This window comes from Xiphophorus couchianus, chromosome 7, assembly GCF_001444195.1.
Source record: "Xiphophorus couchianus chromosome 7, X_couchianus-1.0, whole genome shotgun sequence".
NCBI lineage: Eukaryota > Metazoa > Chordata > Actinopteri > Cyprinodontiformes > Poeciliidae > Xiphophorus > Xiphophorus couchianus.
The window spans coordinates 16,055,946-16,076,291 of NC_040234.1; the positions used below are offsets into that span (position 1 = coordinate 16,055,946).

General features: G+C 36.6%; 2 protein-coding genes across 2 annotated transcripts; one reads left to right on the forward strand and one right to left on the reverse strand.

The window, feature by feature from the left end:
- The first annotated feature begins 316 nt into the window (after positions 1 to 316).
- On the forward strand, positions 317 to 3,834 carry scrn3 (secernin 3). The gene is made up of 8 exons (XM_028023056.1): positions 317 to 433; positions 554 to 721; positions 817 to 998; positions 1,363 to 1,562; positions 2,093 to 2,305; positions 2,389 to 2,551; positions 2,634 to 2,814; positions 2,900 to 3,834. The coding sequence occupies exons 2-8, from the start codon at positions 566 to 568 to the stop codon at positions 3,059 to 3,061; spliced, it is 1,257 nt and encodes a 418-aa protein (XP_027878857.1). The 5' UTR covers positions 317 to 433; positions 554 to 565; the 3' UTR covers positions 3,062 to 3,834.
- On the reverse strand, positions 3,539 to 18,370 carry gpr155a (G protein-coupled receptor 155a). Its single transcript, XM_028023055.1, has 16 exons — positions 18,146 to 18,370; positions 17,469 to 17,954; positions 14,410 to 14,809; positions 13,964 to 14,129; positions 13,724 to 13,879; positions 11,737 to 11,820; positions 11,493 to 11,613; positions 11,311 to 11,395; positions 10,587 to 10,677; positions 10,275 to 10,473; positions 8,795 to 8,884; positions 8,455 to 8,585; positions 6,901 to 6,996; positions 6,749 to 6,810; positions 6,092 to 6,229; positions 3,539 to 5,875 (listed from the first exon to the last, which is right to left on the reverse strand). The coding sequence occupies exons 2-16, from the start codon at positions 17,881 to 17,883 to the stop codon at positions 5,674 to 5,676; spliced, it is 2,436 nt and encodes an 811-aa protein (XP_027878856.1). The 5' UTR covers positions 17,884 to 17,954; positions 18,146 to 18,370; the 3' UTR covers positions 3,539 to 5,673.
- Positions 18,371 to 20,346: the final 1,976 nt, after the last annotated feature.

The following is a 20,346-nucleotide window of genomic DNA, read 5'->3' on the forward strand; positions in this document are numbered from 1 at the left end:
TAATAAGGTCACGTGTAAAACTCGTCATCAAACACGCACTACAAGTTTTATGTTATATTATATTATATTATATTATATTAATGTATTATATTATTCACATAATAATTGCTATTTAATGGAACTTTTCCTTCTCGTTTGTTTTAGTCAAATATTATTGAGTCAATTTTTGAGTGAATAATTATTAGGGATGATTATAAAACCATGATTATGATTGTATTCTAATATATTATCATTATATATTCTTATTCTAATATTTCATTTTACTTCGGTAGGAGATAAGTTTCGTTTTACTACGAATCTAAGCCTAACTTCATCTTTTTGTCACGTGACAGTCCTGCTTCCGTATCAGTGCTGAGAGCTGGATTGACTGCTGAAATCCTGCAGGCAAGCAAGAATAGAAACCGATACTGACAGCTGCCAGACGACTCCTCAGGTAGTATGGTTTTCTTACATACCCTTTTAAAAGTACATCGTTGCTTTGTCGTGCTGCATTTGTTGGGATTGTCACAAAGTAAGGGGTTGACCAACTTTACTACTTTCTCCCACCTACTAGTCTGTGTTTGAAATGTTTCCATCCTCCTGTGACACCTTTGTGGCTCTGCCTCCTTCCTCTGAGGGACAGCGCATCATTTTTGGGAAAAACTCGGACAGACCCTGCGATGAAGTCCAAGAGGTCGTGTATTTTCCCGCCAGAGACTATGGTCCAGAGGAGAAGGTTGAGGTAGGTGTCACATTCATTTAGTTGCTCATGACTGCTCCTTGCTAAGTATGAAACTTCATAACTTTTTTAAATCTCCCTTTCTTTTTGTGAAAAAGTGCACATACATACAGATCGAGCAGGCTGCCCACACCTATGCAGTTGTGCTGAGCAAGCCGGCATGGCTGTGGGGGGCTGAGATGGGTGCAAATGAGCATCAAGTGTGCATTGGGAATGAGGCAGTATGGGGCAGAGAGAGCGCTGATGGAGAGGAGGCTCTGCTTGGAATGGACCTTGTCAGGTAATATGCCACGCAGACGTGTTAATAATCCTTGAACCTTTTCACTTTTGTCATGGATTTTATGGAAATAATTGTTCATAATAGTGCAGTTGAAGGAAAAATGAATTATAAGTTTAGTTTTTCCTTTTTTTACAAAAGAAAATCTGTGGTGTCCATTTGTATTCAGCCTACTATTTATACTGTACTAGCCTATAAATAAAGTATTTTATGAATTGATCCGTAGTGGCATTTACAGCTATCTGACAAATCTAGAAAATAAAATTGACAACTACTACAATAACATTTGCATCTTAGTCCAGGCTTTCTAATTATTTCTGATCAAGTTTGTGAAATAATAGGAAAATGTGATTCTTCAATTTTACAGACTTGGTCTTGAGCGAGCTGACACGGCTGAGAAAGCTGTTGATGTTATCGCTGCGTTGTTGGAGATGTACGGTCAAGGAGGCTCATGCATGGAAGATCAGAGTGAGTTCACCTACCACAACAGCTTCCTCATCTCAGACCGAAAGGAAGCGTGGGTACTGGAAACATCCGGGAAGTACTGGGCAGCAGAGAGAGTGCAAGGTAATCAGAAAACTGCATTTGGAAATAAAGAAAATGTTTAATTTGCATCCCAACGGATGTGCCACACGTCTAGTCATAATCATTTGCAAAATCTGGCAAAGGTCAACAGACCCCTTAAAAATGTTCTAATTTTTTATGTTACAATCACAAATTCCAATGTAGTTTTGTTAAGATTTTTTATTATTGGGTTGGTTTATTCAATAAAATCTTGTTAGAATAAAGTTTGTGATTGAGACATGAAAAATGTTTAAAAAGGTACACCCCTAATGGAAAACACAAAACCTGCTAGTCATTATGTTAAGGTTATATGAAAGCTAAATAAAAAGTGTTGCAAAAAATTTTAAAAACACCTGAATTTATCTGAAAAATCACTATTTTTTCTAGGAGTACAGTGTTGTTACTTGACCAAAGCCAGTAATATATTAAATGTATTTTCAGCCTTTCAAATGTCTTGAGTCCTTATCTATGTCCAGCTTTAACATGCTGCTTCAGTTACTGACGAATCTCATAATTTCACGCCTTGTTTCCAGAGGGATATCGGAACATCTCTAACCAGTATGGAATAACAACAAAGATAGACAAGGAGCATCCAGGAATGAGGGAATACGCTCTGAGCAAAGGATGGTGGGACGGGAAGTCAGAGTTCAACTTTGCCACGGTCTACTCCTTTCTGACGACAGCCAGAATAGAGTCTGCTGGGACTCGGTACTGCGAGGGGAAGAGCTTGTTGGAAAAGAGAAACGGTTGGTTTTCTCCAACGAGTCTCTGCAGAAAGAATTTTAGAAACGTTGACAGAGGCTTCATGGTTGTATTTTTTTTTCTCAAGGCCACATTACTGCAGAGGCAATGATGGATATTCTGCGAGATAAAGACAGTGGCATCAATATGGAGGGCATGTTCATGACAACAGGAAGCATGGTGTCTGTGGTACCCACGAATCCAACTCTGCCAGGAGTTCACTACTTCACGGCAACTCCAGATCCAGAGAGGTTCGTCGATTGCAAGCCTTTCAGTTCACGAGCAACAAATGCAGCTACCGAAGATTAATAACGTTCTTTCTTTGTTCAACAGGTCTGTTTTCAAACCATTTGTGTTTGTGAAAAACGCACGTGAGTGGAAGGAGACGTCCTCCCCCAGTTTTGGTCCAGATGATCCCGCAAAGAAGAAACCCCGCTTCCAGAGCAAACCAGACCGCAAACATCCATTGTTTGTGAAGCATGAGGTTATCGCCGCCATCATTGAATCTTACAAGGTTTGTCATTCTAAAGTCACAAAATGCTCTTGCCTGATCATTTACTGTAGAGAGGTTTAGTGTTAATATATTCTTTTATTTTCAGGAAAAAGGACAGAAAATCACAGAAAATCTGAGGCAGCTTGAGAAAGAGACAATGAAAAAGATGGAGAATATTCTCGCAGTGGGTGTGCAACAGCCTGATGACTATGTGAACCTGTTCTCTGAGTGTGTCCAGACGGAGCTGAGTGTTTACAGCAAAGGTTAAGAGCTGTGTGAGATTAAAAAAGTGCAGCAGTGTGTTTCCTAATGTGCTGCTTGGAGCCAGATTTAATTACCCACATGGATATTGGATGAACCAGTAAACAAACATAACCGAACTTAATAAAATCAATGCACAGAACTACACATGAATCCATCATAAACTTGTTACTTTTATTAAGTGAACCATTGATTGTAAAAGTACAGAAAAAAACCTTTATGTATATTTAATTTATATTATAGTTAAATGTGCAGCATTTGGCAGAACACACTACAAATTTCATTGGAAGTTTATTAAAGAAGGATTTATTAAAAACTTGCAACAAAATTAATAAAACAATCTCAAAAAACAGACAATTCATCTCTTTATTTAAAAATAATTAAAATAGCAGCATTAAACTTTATTTAACAAGATTTATGTGTTAGAAGTTAGTCAAGATGAACATTTTCAAGTCAACAGCGGAACATTTTCTACAATTCAATCATCAGATTGGCTAGTTGGACATATTGATCGTCTTGGTCTTCAGCTGCAAATCAATCAAGGTTTTCATTTGTCTTTTAAATGCATCTTCCACAAACATGGACAAGAAGCTGAACATTTCCCTTCAAGAACAAATATGAAGATTTCAGGATTATGTGCTGAAAGAAATACAGTAGTACCGGTGCATTAGGGTGATTGTAGCTTAATTATGTCTATCTAGCTATGCTCCTTGGAGGAGTATATTTCTACCCAAAAAACAGCAATTTTTAGATTAATTTTGCATAAGTACAAGAAAAAAAGTAGATATTCTGAGGTCAAACAGTTGTAGATTTAAAAAAAAAAGATTCCATGATTAAAGGCAAACTTTTATGCCTTTAATTACAGAAAACAGTACATTTTTTAAATGAATTTAAACCTATTCAACATCAGAAAATATCTTTTTTTTCTTGTAAATATGTGAAATTAATCTTGAAATTTCTGAGATTTTTTGACAGAAATATACTCCTCGGACGGCCCTAATAGTACACATGAATGTGTAAATAAAAAATATGTTCCAATATCTCTATTAATTAAATCATTTTAGTTAATAGAATATGGGACAGCAGTTCTATAAACATTGATTTGAGTAAAGTGAAATTCACAGCAAGCGCTTAATATTGTTCCACTGATCTAAACTGTGCAACATGAGAGATATTCAGTGCATTGAGTAAAGCAGGCAGACCCAGTTTATGACCATTTTTAACTCCATCTAATAGTTTACTATTTTAATTAAAACACTATCTATAAACACTGCTAACATGACCTGAGAAACATTTGCTGTGGCTTTTTTAAGATACTGGTAGCCTTACCTGTAAAATTTAACCCTTCCACTCACAATGCTCAGAAAATGCAAACTTTTAAGTAACAATACCCATGCTTAATTTAATAAATGCTGGACATATAATCCTGTCTTCCCTTTATCACTTTAGGACAGGATTTATTAGCCTTTACAATCCAGACATTTTCAACCTTCTTCCTTCTAAATATTTAGTTCCAACAGATTTAAAACCTACCTCACCTTTACAAAATGTGTGTTAAGTGAAATAAACATTTAAATAATTGATTTTGTTAAAAATATTTTTAAACTAAATAACCACCATATATTCAATTCTAATTTTAGGTCTTAGAACAAAAACATTAGATTTTTTGCAAGAAAGCTTTTTTTTTTTTTACTATATTTGGAAATGATAGGTCCCTTAAAAATAAAATAAATCACACTTTGCAGCTGAATGACATAACAGGACTAAGAAGAAGAAAAAATAAGCTTTCATATTGTGTCATTCTTTATAAAGTCAAAGGAAATGTTTGAAATGCTAAAAAATTTGCATTTTCTATTGGTTTTTATTTATGTACAACATTTTTGCTTGTTTCTATGTCACTTCATGCATTTTAAGTCATAAAGAGCCACTTTAAAGGGTCTGATGACCCTCTAGTGTAGAGCTGCAGGTTGCAGACCCCTGTTTTAGGGGGCTGGCTTCAGCTCCTCGATGAATTATGTTTGTACAGATTTAAAAAACTAATACATTCAGTAGATGGGTAGCATTTTTTCCCTGCAATATCAACTTGGCCTCTGTGCTTCACCAATCATACAGTGATACAACTTAAGCAATTACTGCATAAAAATCTTTTTTTTTAATCTCACAGAATCAATAATCCCTTTCAGTAATGTAAAAACTCTTATGCCATTTTTCCCCACACAATCAAGGATAATTGGTTGTGTAAAACATTCAGTTTTAGCTCCAAGTAAGTGGCTCTGGTTGTGTGGCTTAATAAGGACTTACTGAACATGCCTGATCATCTGAAAGAATATGCATCTGAACCAAGTCACAGTTTAGCAAAGCAGCTAAAATGTCATATTTTATAAATGTTAGATAAAATGCCTGAGGTGGTTCTAAAAATACTCTAATATGTATATTGTTTTCCCTTTTTTAATAGGAATAAACTGCAGAGTAAGAGTTTGCTGTTACTCTACTAGACTTTAATGTCACGTAGCATAAACCTTCACAGAGAGCTGCTCTGTACAGTGTGTCGACTGTGTCGTTCATGTCTAAACTGAAATGTGTCCCTTTGAGAAGAAAATAACGGTTAACTTTGATGCCTTAGTTTGGTGCAGTAAAGTAGTAATGAAGCTGACTGTCTTCGAAGCTGTACTCCTGCTTGATGTGCTGAAGCACGCCGCCCTGCTGCAGCCGCGTCCCGTAGAGGACCGCCTCGCCGCGGTCCTGCGCCAAGCCCACCTGCTGAAGCCAATCCACCAGCTCACAGCCGCGGAAACAGTCCAGCATGGTCCTCACACCACACCTGTAAGGCAATGAAGCTTTTAGCTGCTGCTTTTAACAGACACAAAAGGAGCTGCGCGACACAAACACATTCGAGGCACAGTGTGAGAGTCAATATTTAGGGAATATTTTCACAGGTATTTTTAGATAACCTCCAAGAATGTCTTACACACATAAACCAAGGAGCACATTTATTCAAGATGGATTCTAATCAACTTCAGACCAGGGCAGCTCTCACCTTCTCTTTTTAACAATGTCATGACAACACTGCTGTTTGTGGTATTTGGTAAACTGAAGGCAGGTCATCCTGATGTCATCTGGTAAATCCAGATCCGGTTCTTCTTTTTTCTTCTTTCCAAAACAGCGACTGTATAACCTGAAAAACAGGTGAAAGGATAAAAAATAAATAAATCTAAGTTCTTAATACAAGATATGTGGTACAATACAGTTCTGATCAGAAGTTTACATACATTCATCATTGGGAAGAATGTCATATTACTTAAGTGTTTTTGGTTAAATGAGACAAACATTAAGCTATGCTGAGGTTTCAAACATCCATCAGAGCTGCTTTTAGAGTAGATAAAACAGGCCAAGATGTGAACCTCATTAGAGATGTCTGAAAATTTTAAACTAACATATTTAAATAAGTTCTAGCATTTCTGATACAAAACAACAACTGGACTGATTCCAGTACACTGTGGACGGCTAAAAGAAGCAGTCATTCACTCATCCAAGCACACATTCACACACTGATGGTGGCAAGCTACTAGATAGTAGCCACAGCTGCTCTAGGGCAGAAGCACTTTACCGGCAGGTTGGCCACCACCATCGCCCCAGGGAAATGTAGATACATTTCTTTAAAAATTTGCATTTATTTGTGTATTTATTACATTACCTCTTCAATGGCAGTAAAATAATATGCTTGTCCAACCCGAAAAGAGCAAAGGAGATAAATCCCTGCCAACAGGAAGAAGGGGTATTATTGCGGTGCTTCTGTGTGGGAGTAAATTTACGTGATTTTGGGACTTCTTTATTCATTAGACTGACCTGTCCGTAGTTTGCTATAGCACAGAAGAACTGAAGCTCCAAGTAGAGTCTCCCATGGAGGTGGTTGTAAAGCAACCACAGACCACTGGAAAGGTTCTGTGGTTAGAAGAACATGAGATAGGTTATACTCTGCTGATTCATTGGTGGCTCTGGTAAAGATGTGTATCAAATCTTAAAGTAATTTCAGTTGCATGGTATCGCTGAAGACTAGAAACAAAAGCCTTAAATTTGAAAACATTTTTTCATTTGACTTAATTTAGATTTTACTTTTTTTAAACTGATGAAAAAAACTTCCAACTAATAATCCACTACTTTGTCTTTCACTCATAAATATGTCATGACACAGAGATCTATGTCTTTGGACCAGTGGCTACAAGGCTGGACAAGGAACTAATTAATGATAAGGATGACAACTAAGGTAAAAAACAAAAACAAAACAAAAAAACAAACAGATATTTCCATGTCCAGATGTAGTCATTTGCATGGCATGTCTGGGAAAAACTTTTTCTGTTCTAGTGTCACAAACGTAAATGTGGAAATTGCTCAACTCTTCATGGACTTGAACTGTAACCGTGTGCTTTGCTCAAATTAGTCAAGGATTGTGCTTTTTAGTAACAAACACTCATGAAAAATCACTTTATGGCCACCGTTGTCATGGTAGAGAATCTATGATATTGTGGGCTCGTTTAGCTTCTAAATTCACTTAAATCCTTGTTAACGTGTGTGTTTGTGGCATCAGGAGCTTTTCAAAATATCAGGAGATTTTAAATAACTGAACTGAAAATAGGATCATGACTGGGTGTTTCAACGAATTAATGATGCAAATTTTATGACAAAGAAATTGTACAAAAGACATAAAATCCACCATTTTCAATGGGAATTTTACTCTCCAGGCCTAAATCCTAGGGAAAACCTGCAAGCTGAAGGGAAGAGATTGTAAGAGAGAACCTAGGATGATCTCATTCCTGTAAACAGGTCAAAAGTATTTCTTTCTAGTCCAACCATGTGAAATATTACAGGACGAGATCAAGTGCTGGCCTAATAGCAAGGCAGGGGTTTAAAAAGTATTAGCAGGGGGAGAAACTATAACTGTGCCACTACAGATTGTGCAAAAAACAATCATTTGTTAAGGTTGAAACATTTTCTTTTTTCTTTCTGAATATAAACACATGAATTAAAGACTGGATTTTCTCTAAAATTTACAGTTTCAGATTATGCTATTGAATTAAAAGAATAATTTATTTTTCACTCAGTTTACACATATTTTTCAATATAGAGGCAACAAATTTGTCCACACCTGTATATTTAAAAAATACGTCGGACCTGCTTTAGCTCAAGCTTGTATAAATAATTACATAATTAAATTTCTTGAAACATGTTTTTTTAGTTATTCTATTATCAGATATATAGGAACTAATAAAACCGTTAGCTGAAATAAATACAGAAAAATGAGGTGTTCTATTGTGGTTTTAAAACAGGAGTATTTCACTGAGATGAGCTGGAAATGAACCATTAGTTTGTATGGTTTGCCAATGATTGCGGTCTTTTACTCACAGCCAGAAGGAAGACAGTCAGAAGCAGACACAGGAGCACATGACGGACCACTTGTCTGTCTTTCACCTGCTGGTGTTCATCCATCTGAGCAAGGAGACAGTCTGTCGACTCGCAGCCATTCTCACAATGAACTGTAGAGGGCAGCAGCGCACAGAAAATGAAAAAACGGCTCATGAGCGAAAGGACTGATGGACCAAATGTGGCTTTACAGTCCTCAAAGCAAAATGCTAAAAAACTAAGGAAGTTGATTCGGGTCTGGAACATCTGCAGTGGGGCTTTAGTGAGCTTAAAATATTTGTGCAAGATAGAGTGTGTGGCAGTCAGCTGTCAGTGGAAATACCTGGCAGGGAGCTTAGGCTGTTGGTCATGTTTGTGCTGATGATCATGTCAGGCATGGGCGTGGCTGGAGCACAGGCACATCTGAAACACTCTGATAGCAACCAAAATGAAGAATGATTCTCTTAATATATATAATTACATTTTGAGTCTGTATTATTTACAGTGGGGTTTCTTGTAATGACATTAATTACATTAACCAACATATCAGAAAGTAATCATAAAGTGGAAGTAGCTGCCTATTTTTCTGCAAATTACATTTGAACATAAGTTTTAAAGACTCACCAAACATTCTTTGTTTAAGGTCTGAACTGTGTGTTAATGCTTGCTGTCCTTCTGGAAAGTGACCCTCTGAACTGATCTCATGTTTTATGCAGGTTTTCTATCAGGATTGTCTTTAATTTAACTTCATCTACGTTTCAACCAACAGAATATTGTCTGTTGGTATCCTAAAGTATCTTTGTCGTAAAGTATACGACAAATCTATTTGTCGTATACAAGTATACTACAAGAATACTGGTACATTTTATTTAGGAGGTTCAGAGTAATGAGGGCTGAACACAATATCTCTTCATTCCTTCCATATCAGTATTCTAATCTATAATGAAAAGAATAATATAATACATAGAAGGTTGTGGTTGTTTTATGCTAAAATGTGACAGATTTAAGACGTTAATATTTTTGCAAGGCAGTGTAAGTGCAGTTGAACATGATCATGCACTCAGTGGTGAAATAATCTTATGATTCTGCTAAAAATGACTCACATTTTACTTTCTGTTTAAGGGTTTCAAACACACGCAACAGAATGTGCATATTAAAGAAAAAATGCAAAACTGTCAGTAATTGTTTGCAAATTGCAGCTGACTGATAAATCTTAATTGGTATTACTAATTCTTGCCCTTATTGCTAGTACTCAAGTGTTTTAATAACCAACTGCGGATATTTTGGCAAGATAGTTTTTGATACATAAAAGTGAGGCTGCATAATATTAGAAAAACATGACAATGAGACATCATTGTTAAATGTTATTGATTGTGATTAACATGTTTTCCTGTCTGCTCCTTCTTTTCCTATCATAATAATGTACTCAACTGTTTCCTTTAGCTTTCTGATCTTGGGTTTTCTACATGATTCCTGAAATGTTACAAACTAACAAATATTGCATCAAAAGCAGTCGATAGTGGCTGCAATTTGATAGCTTGTGCAGCTCAACCCGAAAGTAACATTAATACACATGCTGCAAACATCCATAAAAGTAGAGAACTAGACTGCAGAACCATAAAATGGAAGTGAGGTGAAATGACCAGCCTGGTTGTTAGATAATTTGCTTTCCATTTATGGCATGAGAACTGTTTACACCTTTCCAGTCATAGCAATTAATTTCACTGCAGGTGCAATGGCAATAAACGTATTCATTCAACCATTCAAATAATGCTATTTGACAAAAGAAATCAAATCTAAAACATTTTCAGAGTGGAAAGTACCTCCTCCTGTTCCGTTTCCTGGCTCTATGAGAGTCTGAGTTTCTGGTTCAACCTCGGTCACCTGATCCTGGTAAGGTTCAAATGAACTTTGTGTGTCTTCATATTCTTCATCTTGCTCCCAACTTCCTCTACTAAGACACACCAAAGAGCCTCCTCCAAGAAGTATACTGAAGCTGACCACTACTGTGGTGCAAATGATCTAAAAAAAAAAAAAAAAAATACAATAAAAAATTTGTCAAAATTTGGAGCTTTGAAGTTTTACTATGAATAGCAAAAATCAATAGCATTATTCTTGCTTTGTGTGTTTTATACCTGTAGTTTGCCATAGAAGAACAAAGAATCAATAGCGTCAGACCTTTTTTCGCCGAAGATGAGCAGAATAGAAGTTACCAAAGAAGGGATCCTGTAAAACATGAGTTTGTTCACGTAACTAAAATGTCAAACAGAAACAGCTCAGCAATACTGCCATAAAACATGGAGCTGTGGCACTGATCTGGATTAAAAACCTGCAGGAAGATTAGATAACTGAAACAACAGAACAAACAGTTAAACACAGAAATGCAACACCATTAAACTGATACATAAAACCATGAAATGAATTACTTTATCTTGCTTTTTTGCATTTTCTTTACATTTCTTTTTTTTTTTTTATTGGATGACTTAGATAATTTTCTCAAACTTTTTTATTTTTGCCACATATTTTTTTGGCTGTTGTGTGTCTGTAAATGTATTTAGATTTGTTTTTAGTATGGTATAGTTACCTATACAAATTAGAAACTATGTTTCAGAGGAATAAAAGAAGAGAAAACAATACACAGATAATGGTGTTAATAATCACTGAAGCAGCCAAAAAGTGATAAATGCATTTTAGCTTTTTGTTTTAAGTCCATTAAAACAAATATACAAGCATAGATTAGAGGCTGAGAAAACACAAACTAATACAATACTCTTAGAGAAACCAGATGCTTGTTAAATCAATCCAGGTTATATTTTGAGATATAACCTGTGAATGTTCTGTGAATCAGAGGTGACTCACCCCCAGCCTGCGATGACCAGCGCACCTGGTGCTCCTCTAAGATCCTCATACTTTTTCATAAGCACAATCGAGAGTGCTATTAATCCTAAAACAAAAGACATTTTATTCACAAAAATAACAATCAAATTCAGATTCTGGAGTAGCACTAACTCTACATATGGATAAATGTGTTGTCAGCTTACCTGGCCACATAAAACTACTGTAGAGTGAAGTAGACAGCAATGTGAAAATGAGGACTTGCGCAACAAAGTTGTCTTCCTTCACCACAAAGTTCCACAGAATCATCCCAATGCAGCTGAACAGCTAGAAAACAAACCACATCACCAAACACACAATTAAAGGTTTTGCTGAAGATAAAAGGTAGTTGGAGCTACAGTTCTTTTTTTCCAGACGAAAATACAATTGAAACTAAGACTGCCTGCTTACCTGCGCCAAGAACAGGTTGACTGTAAACATGTGAGGAAGTCTCCTAAACGTTTTGCTTAAAAACATGACAGCAACTGTCCACAGCTGTTGGGAAATAAAAACATTTTAAAATTAGTTACACAAAAAAAATGACTTATTAAACTTTTCTGTTTGCTGAAACTAAACATCAATGCACTTTATAAAAAAAAAAAACGTGGAAAAATTTGACAGCATTTTAAAATTTACAGCAAAAATCCTGAAAATATGACACATGGCTGAATCACAATTGACATTGGTTTTTCAAGACAGATTCGACAGTATCCTTTAGAGACATGCCTCTCTAAAATGGAAAGACACGGCCATAAATAGATGATGTCATGTCGGCTGTAAACGCCAGAGAATGAAGAAAAAACCGTTTGCCCACTGATTTTTAAGCAGGAAGGAGGTTGAGTTACTATGTGAAGACGGTAGATTTCTGCTCACCCAACATAAACAGCATTTCTGTCTGAAACACCTCTATTTTGTCTCTAAGGAAACAAATAACCGTTCATGTTAAAGGGGAGTTTTTCATTTCCACTATTTTTACATATGCATGTGCTACACTATGATAGATTGCTGTTAAGGCAATCTGCAATACTTCCTTAGATAGAAACTTTAAAGCACATTTTAAACATGGATTGAACTGTTTGGATCAGCTGGAATGTATGCATGATTGGGATGAATAACATTTTTTGTAAAGTATTTTGAGATGACGTACCTTGAGGTGACGCAAGTACCTATGGCCATATGTAAAAGTGAACTGGCTTGGTACATTGCACTTCAATGCTTAACTACAAAAATTAGATTAAGCTTCCCCTCAATGCCTGAGCTAAATCAACAAAGGACATAGCAGTGTTTTGACTTCATTTCATCAGCACAAATGCACATTTACACTCCACATGCATAAAAATGGTTGGAAATGATTTTATGGGGTCAAATACCATACTTCTGTACCAAAGATAACTTGATGGTGTCACTATTTTTGACAGCTATTGCTTTAGTCCAATTAAATCCTCAGAGGTAAAACTTTCCTAAATGAAATCCGTCAGATTTTTATATTATTTTATTTTTATTTCAAGCAGGCATTCCCCACTGTGATAAATTACAGGTACATAGGATCCATCAAAGAGTACTTTATTCTTGGTAGGGTTCTGGTCTATCAGATCTCTAATCTACTGCTTTCTGCTGTTTCTCCTGACTTCCCCCTCTTCACTGGACAAATCATTATAATGGTCGTCACATTCTAACTGGCAGCTTTATTATTATAATGTTCCTCTAGGGTGGCCATTTTGTTATGCACGTTTGCTCAAGTTTAGTGTTACATACATCACTCCTTTGGCTTTAGCATCTGTTTCTTGTGCTGCCTTTCTTACTTGTATAGATTTTTTTTTATGTTGGGCCCCTAAATAAAATATCCACCTTGAACCTCAAGCCACAATCCTTCTTTCACAGGGTTGAAAGAAGGATGCATTGTCTTTCAGAAAACAGTGAAGCGGTTTTCTGAAGCCGCTTCACTATTTCAGAGTGAAGCGGTTTCACTCTGCTTTCCATTTATGGCATGAGAATGCAGAACCAGAAGCGGTTAGTTACTGACAGGGCTACATGTTTCTTAAAGTGGCACTGAAAGTGAGAATGAGGAAGCGGGCCTGAGTGAGTGACGAATCAGTGAGGCAACTCATCCTCTGAACAGCTGAGCCTCCCAAAGACAGATGGTTTAGAATTTTAAAACATGAAAAAATAAGATTTTATAAGTATGTATCACTTCCTTTAAAAGAAGCTACTGTGGGCGAGAGAGAGAAATGTAATCCAAACACTAAACTGGGTTGATTTATTAAGCCACGATTGACTGGTAGTTCCAGAAGTTGCCAATCCACTTCTTGGGAGAATAAAAACTAAACAAAGAAACTAAGGAACAATCTGGTGTACAGTCAGTTATGAACGAGTCTGTGCATGTTACACAGTCACTTACCAGAGCCACTAAGCTCACTATGCTTATATTAAAGCTGACACTCTCAAGTGAATTCATCAGACACTGGGGATCCATTAAGTGGATGGTAAGTAGCCAGGCTGAGACATACATTATTGGAGCCGAGAGAAAAGTGCTGATCACCATCCCAGCGGTCACCTGTCACAATGAAAAACAGGTTCAGGAAAGTTTTAAAAAGATACATTCCAAGCAAATAAGAAAGTTGAGCTGTAGTTCACTCACAACTTCTAGTTCTGCGTTATAGTAAACAGCATAGATGGCCACGCTTGGTGCAGTGGGGAAAACTCCGTAAAGAAAAGCATAATCTGAGAGGCTGGAGTGGTTCGTAGTATTGCTGCTGTTATCCAAAACATCCACCATATCCTTACAGAGAAGCGGCAATACCAGCCTGGAAGTCCAAAAAAAACAACAAAAAAAACAAGATATGAAATAGTTAAAAGTGCAAACCGGAGGAACTGAAACACTTAGATAACTGTGGTTAAAATGCAGACATGTAATCCTGAAATGACCTATGGTCTGAGAAGATCTGAGTCATCTAAACCATTAGCACAAAACACATTGGGAGCACTTAACTTTACTCATCCTCTAACACCATGTATCACTATAATGGCAATACCAAAGCATTTATTAGTAAAAATATCCATAAGGTGCAATGAAATTCCACTCACAGTTTAGCTGTAATGAGCAAAATCAGTGTCACTACAGTGGATCTGGTCAGTTTCCTCAACTGGCCCACCATGGTCAGACCCAAATAGAACAAAGCTGCTCCACCAAAAGAGTTGCCCAAGCCGTCTATGAACTCAGCCATGAAAGCAGGAATTCTCTGGTGCAGGGCAAAGTGGGCGATGATGCCTACAATAACCATGAATACAATGGGGTTCTTCAAGACTTGCAGGACTACATGTCCCACAATCAACAGTTTTCTCTGCTGGTGGTTTCCCTGATTCTTCCACTTTTGGATCTCGCACAGTGCAAAGCCGACGGGATTTAGGAGCATCAGGGACACGGGTGCAACCAGGTAGATGTACTGGAGGTACTCTGGGTATGTGCTTTGATAGAGGGCTTCAACTGTGGACAGAGATGAAGGCAATAGGGTCAAAGAAAAACAATAAAGACAGGTAAATGTAAGATCTAATTAGTCAATAGTTTGACTCTAAAATGTTTAAGTGAAATTATTCCAGACACATGCAAGCAGCATTTACAATAAATATTTTTATGAAAATCAGGTTGAGAAATGTAAACCCACTTATTCTGGTAGAAGAAAAGATCGTTACAGAAATCCTTAAAAACATCCATATTGTGCAAATAACATATACATATATAAAGCAGTATTTCTTAAAGTGGAGGATATGGATACCTAATCCAGTCAAATGCATTAAAGGCATACAATTATCTCCCCAATAAATATTTGATGACTTCCATACATTTTTTATGAAATATTTCGTCAGACCAAAAGCTCCAGAGTTATTTCAAAAATATTTAATTACTTGAGCAAATGAAATTGAAGTGGTACTCACTGGCAGCAACACAAAGAGATACTGTATGCAAAATCTTGCTACTTTGACAATTAATTTGAAACAGGTTCATCCTGCTCCAACTGCTAAATTAAGTCACAACCTACAGAAAAGGGGCCAGGCATTTTCTGTTGTTCTATCACATGTGCATTCACTTGTTTCATCTATTAGGTTAGACTACCCTTTGTGGTAACACTTTATTTGACGGGGTGTGAATAAGACTGTCATGACACTGTTATAAACATGACATAACACCTGTCATGAACATGAAGGAGTCTTTATGAATATTTATGACTGTTGTCGTAAGGTGTCATTCGGTAAATCATGACACTTTAAACACAGAGTTGACATTATTCAAAATGCCTTTGTTATGATAACTTGACATTAACCTAGATAAAATTGTCTTCGTTATGCCAACTTGACATGAACCAAGAAATCATGATCTGTCATAAATTTGTTATAAAAGTATTACCGATTAAGCTTTAAAAATTATGAAGGTAAGATATAATATTAATGACACTTAATGACATCATCATAACTGTTGCTACTTGTTTCACTTTACTTGAGGCAAGAGTTAATATTAATAACTCTGCTAATATAGCATTTGACACTGTAATAACACTTAATGACATTGTCATAACTGGTGCTACTTGTTCCACTTGATGACTTTTTAATGACTCCACTTATCCACTTTTTAATGACTGTTTTTAAAGCTTAATTAAATCTTTATTGTTGGTCCTACTTGTTCCACTTTATTTCAGGTAGGGAGAAATAATTACTGTTTTGTTAACGTTTTTGGCAGTGTAATAAGACTTTATGACATATTTATGACATATGATGATTATTGGTTAATGTCAAGTTGTCATAACAAAGACATTTTGTATAATGTCAACTTTGTATTAAAAGTGTCATGATTTACCAAATGACACTTTATAACAACAGTCATAAATATTCATAAAGACTTACTCATGTTCATGACAGGTGTTATGTCATGTTTATAACAGTGTCATGACAGTCTTATTCACACCCCGTCAAATAAAGTGTTACCAAGTTTGTTCTTTGCTTAGATTATTTCAGTCAAGGGCTGACTAAAATAACCAGTACTTGATTGTTGTTGTTGAAATTACATCTGTAGAAATGGTGAGAGGCTCATATAAATGGGCTTTCAAGATGCATTTGAACTATTCATTTGTCTAGGTGGAATGATTACATGATAATGAAAAAAACTACAGATGTTGGTTAAGACTAGAATTTGTCTAGTCTATTTGATTCTCTTTACTTAATATCTAGTTGAAAAGTTGCAAACGTGTAGATGTTGGTTTGAGGGGAAGACTTTAAAAGTAGCTTTTCATCTTCATTAGTTCCACCATTTTGCGAAATGCACCTGTAATGGCAGATAAGCAAACCCAGCATGATGCTGCTAGAGTTACACAATAAAGATTGTGATGAAGGAACAAAAAGAGAGAACATTGTTATTGCAATATTCCGTAATATTATGGGAATTAAAAGTTTTTCTGACATAATGCAGTCCTAAACTCTATTTTAAATAGAGTAGAAAAAATATTGGTAATGCACAAATAGTACCTGATAGGTAAAATTTTGTGTGTTTTAGAGCAGTGTTTCCCAACCCTGTCCTCGAGGCACACTGCTCTGCATGTTTTTGGTATTTCCTTACTTCAGTTCAGCTGATTTCAATTGATGACTGATTAACAGGCGTTTGTTGAACTGCAATCAGTTGAATCAGGCACATTAAAGCAGGGAAACCTCTAAAACATGTAGGACAGTGTGCCTTGAGGACCAGGGTTGGGAAACATTGTTTTAAAGAAATCCACATCAATTTGAATCCCCTCCTCCAAAATTAACACTTTAAAGCAGTTGGACTTCTGTAGAGAAATTTAAGCTCATATAAGATAAAGACTGAGCTATTTGGTCGCAACACTGAAGTATGTTAGAAGCAGTCATGGTGAAGCTTTCAAATATAACAACTGTTTTCACAGTAATTGTGGTAAAATCATGCTGAGGGTATTTTTTCCATATTTTTCAACTTCCCCTCAAATCAACAACCAGACAGTAGCACTCTTCAGCTAGATGTTCCAATAGGAAATTAATACCATTCTGAAGATGTTTGATGAATCAAAATGTATACTTTTTTAAAATGCATCTAAAGTCCCAAATAATATATGATCCAGATGTTTACACAAAATTACACTTACCTATTGGATAGCCCAAAGCAAAGTCATTGCTTTGGGTTGCAAATATTGAGAAGATGCCAGCCTTACTGTAGCGGCTGTCAGGACTGGACACTATCAGAGTGAGGAAGCAAACGATGCAAAATACAGCCACTTTAGCGATGAGGATCCCCCACAGGAAGGGCCAGATGACGTTTCCAAAGTCCAGTAACACCATGTTCTTAAAAAGGAGCGCGGGGAGAGCAAACTTTGATACAAAGTTGCCCAAACCTTTGGCCTGAGTGGTGGTGATGATGTTGGTCCTTCCTGCTATGTATCCACACAGGATGATCCCAAAGCACTCCAGGAGAGCAGGTAGCAGCCTGTCTATGGACATGGTGGAGGGCACAGCAGGGGGGCTGGGGCTCCCCTCCACGTTGTAGCCGCCTGCTGTCTCCATCCTGTCTCCGTGTGTTTTCTGTCAAAAGTGACCCGTTTTCATGCTAAGTGGAGAAGCTCACCGACCTGACACTGATGGCGGAAGACAGAGAGAGGAGGGCACTTTGAACTTCTGATTTAATTTTAAGATTGCTATTTGGTAACCAAAAAACACATTTTAAATAATTCCTCAAATATACACCGTAATATTAACAAAATAAAGCGACATATGAAATATATAACCTAATTTAAGCTGCCATGCCTTTAAAAATATCTACTCTTACCGTTGTAACAGCCGATTTCCCCTCCTGTTTGCCCCATGTGTCGGTTTTAGTTCCCTAGAAGCAGCCGTTGAGAGTTGATCTTTAACTGGAGTAACAAAAAGCATAAAATAGAGCTAAATTCCGAAAAAAAAAAACAGTCGGGAAAGTGGTTAAGAAACAATTAATCTCGCTTGTTTATGTTCCCTGCTACATTCGGAGTCACTGGTTAACGTCACTGCCTGTGCTTTTCTTAATCTCTGATTTGTCACACAACCCGACCAATCAGGTTCATCAGAGAGAGAGAAGAGGCGGGGCTTAACGAGCGCAACCTCTCAAGTGTTATCAAACTTGGTTATAAAACTAGTGATAACCTGAACTGAAAAAACAACATGGAGTTACAGACAAACATTTTATTAGTAATAAAATACTTTACAGAGTAGAATATGCAACCCTGCAGTCAACGAGGTTCTCAACTAACCACTGCGTTAGTTAGTTGAGAATTACTTGCAGTACCATGTGTACAAGATATGGTACTGCAGCCTTTACAGCCTTTACAACCTTTCTATGTTTGCCTTGTTAAAGCACAAGCTTTGATTCAACTGTTTAAATGTATCCACCAGGAAGATAGGGAGAGCTGGAAACAGAGATTGCAGTCAGATGCCATATTTTGGCCAACAATCTTTCTCATTTAACGGGCCTCCGATTTGGAACAATTTGCTACCATTAATCAAACAGTTGGCTAACCTTAAGACTTGTACATTTTATATTTCACATTGAAACACTTTAGCAAAAATTGATGCTGCCTTTTGTTAAAACAATAATCTTCTTAATCACACACTGTTCAGCATATCAAACACTTTTGACACTCTGATGTGGAGAACCTGAAACACATTGAGCTCTTTGACTTTCATCATGATTACTATCAGTGATTTATGCAGAAGAAACACAAAATTCCACAATTTTCCATAAAGTTGAAAATTATGGAAAACATTTTTCCATTTTGTGTGTGTGTGCTCAATCCTGAAATAACTCTAAGATGGCAGACTGTCAACCCTGGTCCCTGAAGACCCTTGAAGACCAGGGTTGGAAAACATTGGTCTAAGTCAAATTCCGGCAGCTGGTGCAGTGCCTAAAAAAGGAAGTGGTGAAGTAGAAGACAAAAGAAGAAGTGTCAAAGCTGTAAAAAATATTTTGAAAGAGAGTCAGAAAATAATTTCATAACAAGAGGGAAGAAATGTGGCAACGACTTGACAAAGCAACTGCTACATCATCCTTCATTTAATCTTCTGTGTCAAATGTTATGAGCTGTTAAGGAACCATCTTGTTGATGCTAAAATACTATTTGAAGTCTGTCAAAGTATCTTATCACATATTTATGGTCTTTGATCAAGCCAAATATAAATTAATAGATAACTTGCTTAATCAATGTTTTTATGACAGGTTCCATCCATCCATCCATTTTCTGTTCACCCTTGTCCCTAATGGGGTCGGGAGGGTTGCTGGTGCCCATCTCCAGCTACGTTCCGGGCGAGAGGCGGGGTACACCCTGGACAGGTCGCCAGTCTGTCGCAGGGCATTTATGACAGGTTTCGGTTAATAAAGTGGCAAGAGGTTTAAAAAGCTGGTTATTTACTTGCTAAACGGTCTATTATATGCTGCACTGTCTTGCACCATTGAGTTTATAACATTTTTCTGCTACATGACTCTAGGTCAAATATAAGGGTTTAACCCAGAAGCAAACAAACCAACAAAAAAAATAAAGTCATGCAAAAACGGAACAAAAAAAGTACAATCAATATTGAGGTCTGTTTTAAAGATTGAAAAAAAATCTGTCTTGTAAGCAATATGTAGAAACATGTAAGCAATGAAGAACTTCTACAAAGCTGTGTAGCTGAGTTAGTCAATATGCATAGTGTAGATGGGGGCCTGCAACTTGCGACTCCAAAGCTGCATATAGCTATGTGTAGACCTTCCCTATAATCTTTGAATATATACCTGTATATACCCTTTCTTTAAAAAAAAAAAAAAACACTTATTAAATATCAACAATATATAAGAAGAACCAAAATGTCAAAAAAACAACAAAAAAAAAAACAAAAAAAACAAGGCAGGGGTAATTGACAGGAACCGCAGATATTTTATTTGTTTATTCATTCAAGTGACGAGAGTAGCATAACAAAAGTTATAGAACAAATAGAAGATAAAAACAGAACAAAGCAACG

Excerpts from the sequence above, each read along its gene's own strand:
- scrn3 (XM_028023056.1), top strand. The coding sequence starts at position 566 with ATGTTTCCATCCTCCTGTGACACCTTTGTGGCTCTGCCTCCTTCCTCT. Across the intron at positions 722-816 it reads GTCCAGAGGAGAAGGTTGAG|TGCACATACATACAGATCGA; the intron begins GTAGGTGTCACA and ends TTTGTGAAAAAG. Across the intron at positions 1,563-2,092 it reads GGCAGCAGAGAGAGTGCAAG|AGGGATATCGGAACATCTCT; the intron begins GTAATCAGAAAA and ends CCTTGTTTCCAG.
- gpr155a (XM_028023055.1), bottom strand. The coding sequence starts at position 17,883 with ATGGAGACAGCAGGCGGCTACAACGTGGAGGGGAGCCCCAGCCCCCCT. Across the intron at positions 8,885-10,274 it reads AGGAAACGGAACAGGAGGAG|AGTGTTTCAGATGTGCCTGT; the intron begins GTACTTTCCACT and ends GGTTGCTATCAG. Across the intron at positions 6,230-6,748 it reads ATTTTACTGCCATTGAAGAG|GTTATACAGTCGCTGTTTTG; the intron begins GTAATGTAATAA and ends CCTGTTTTTCAG.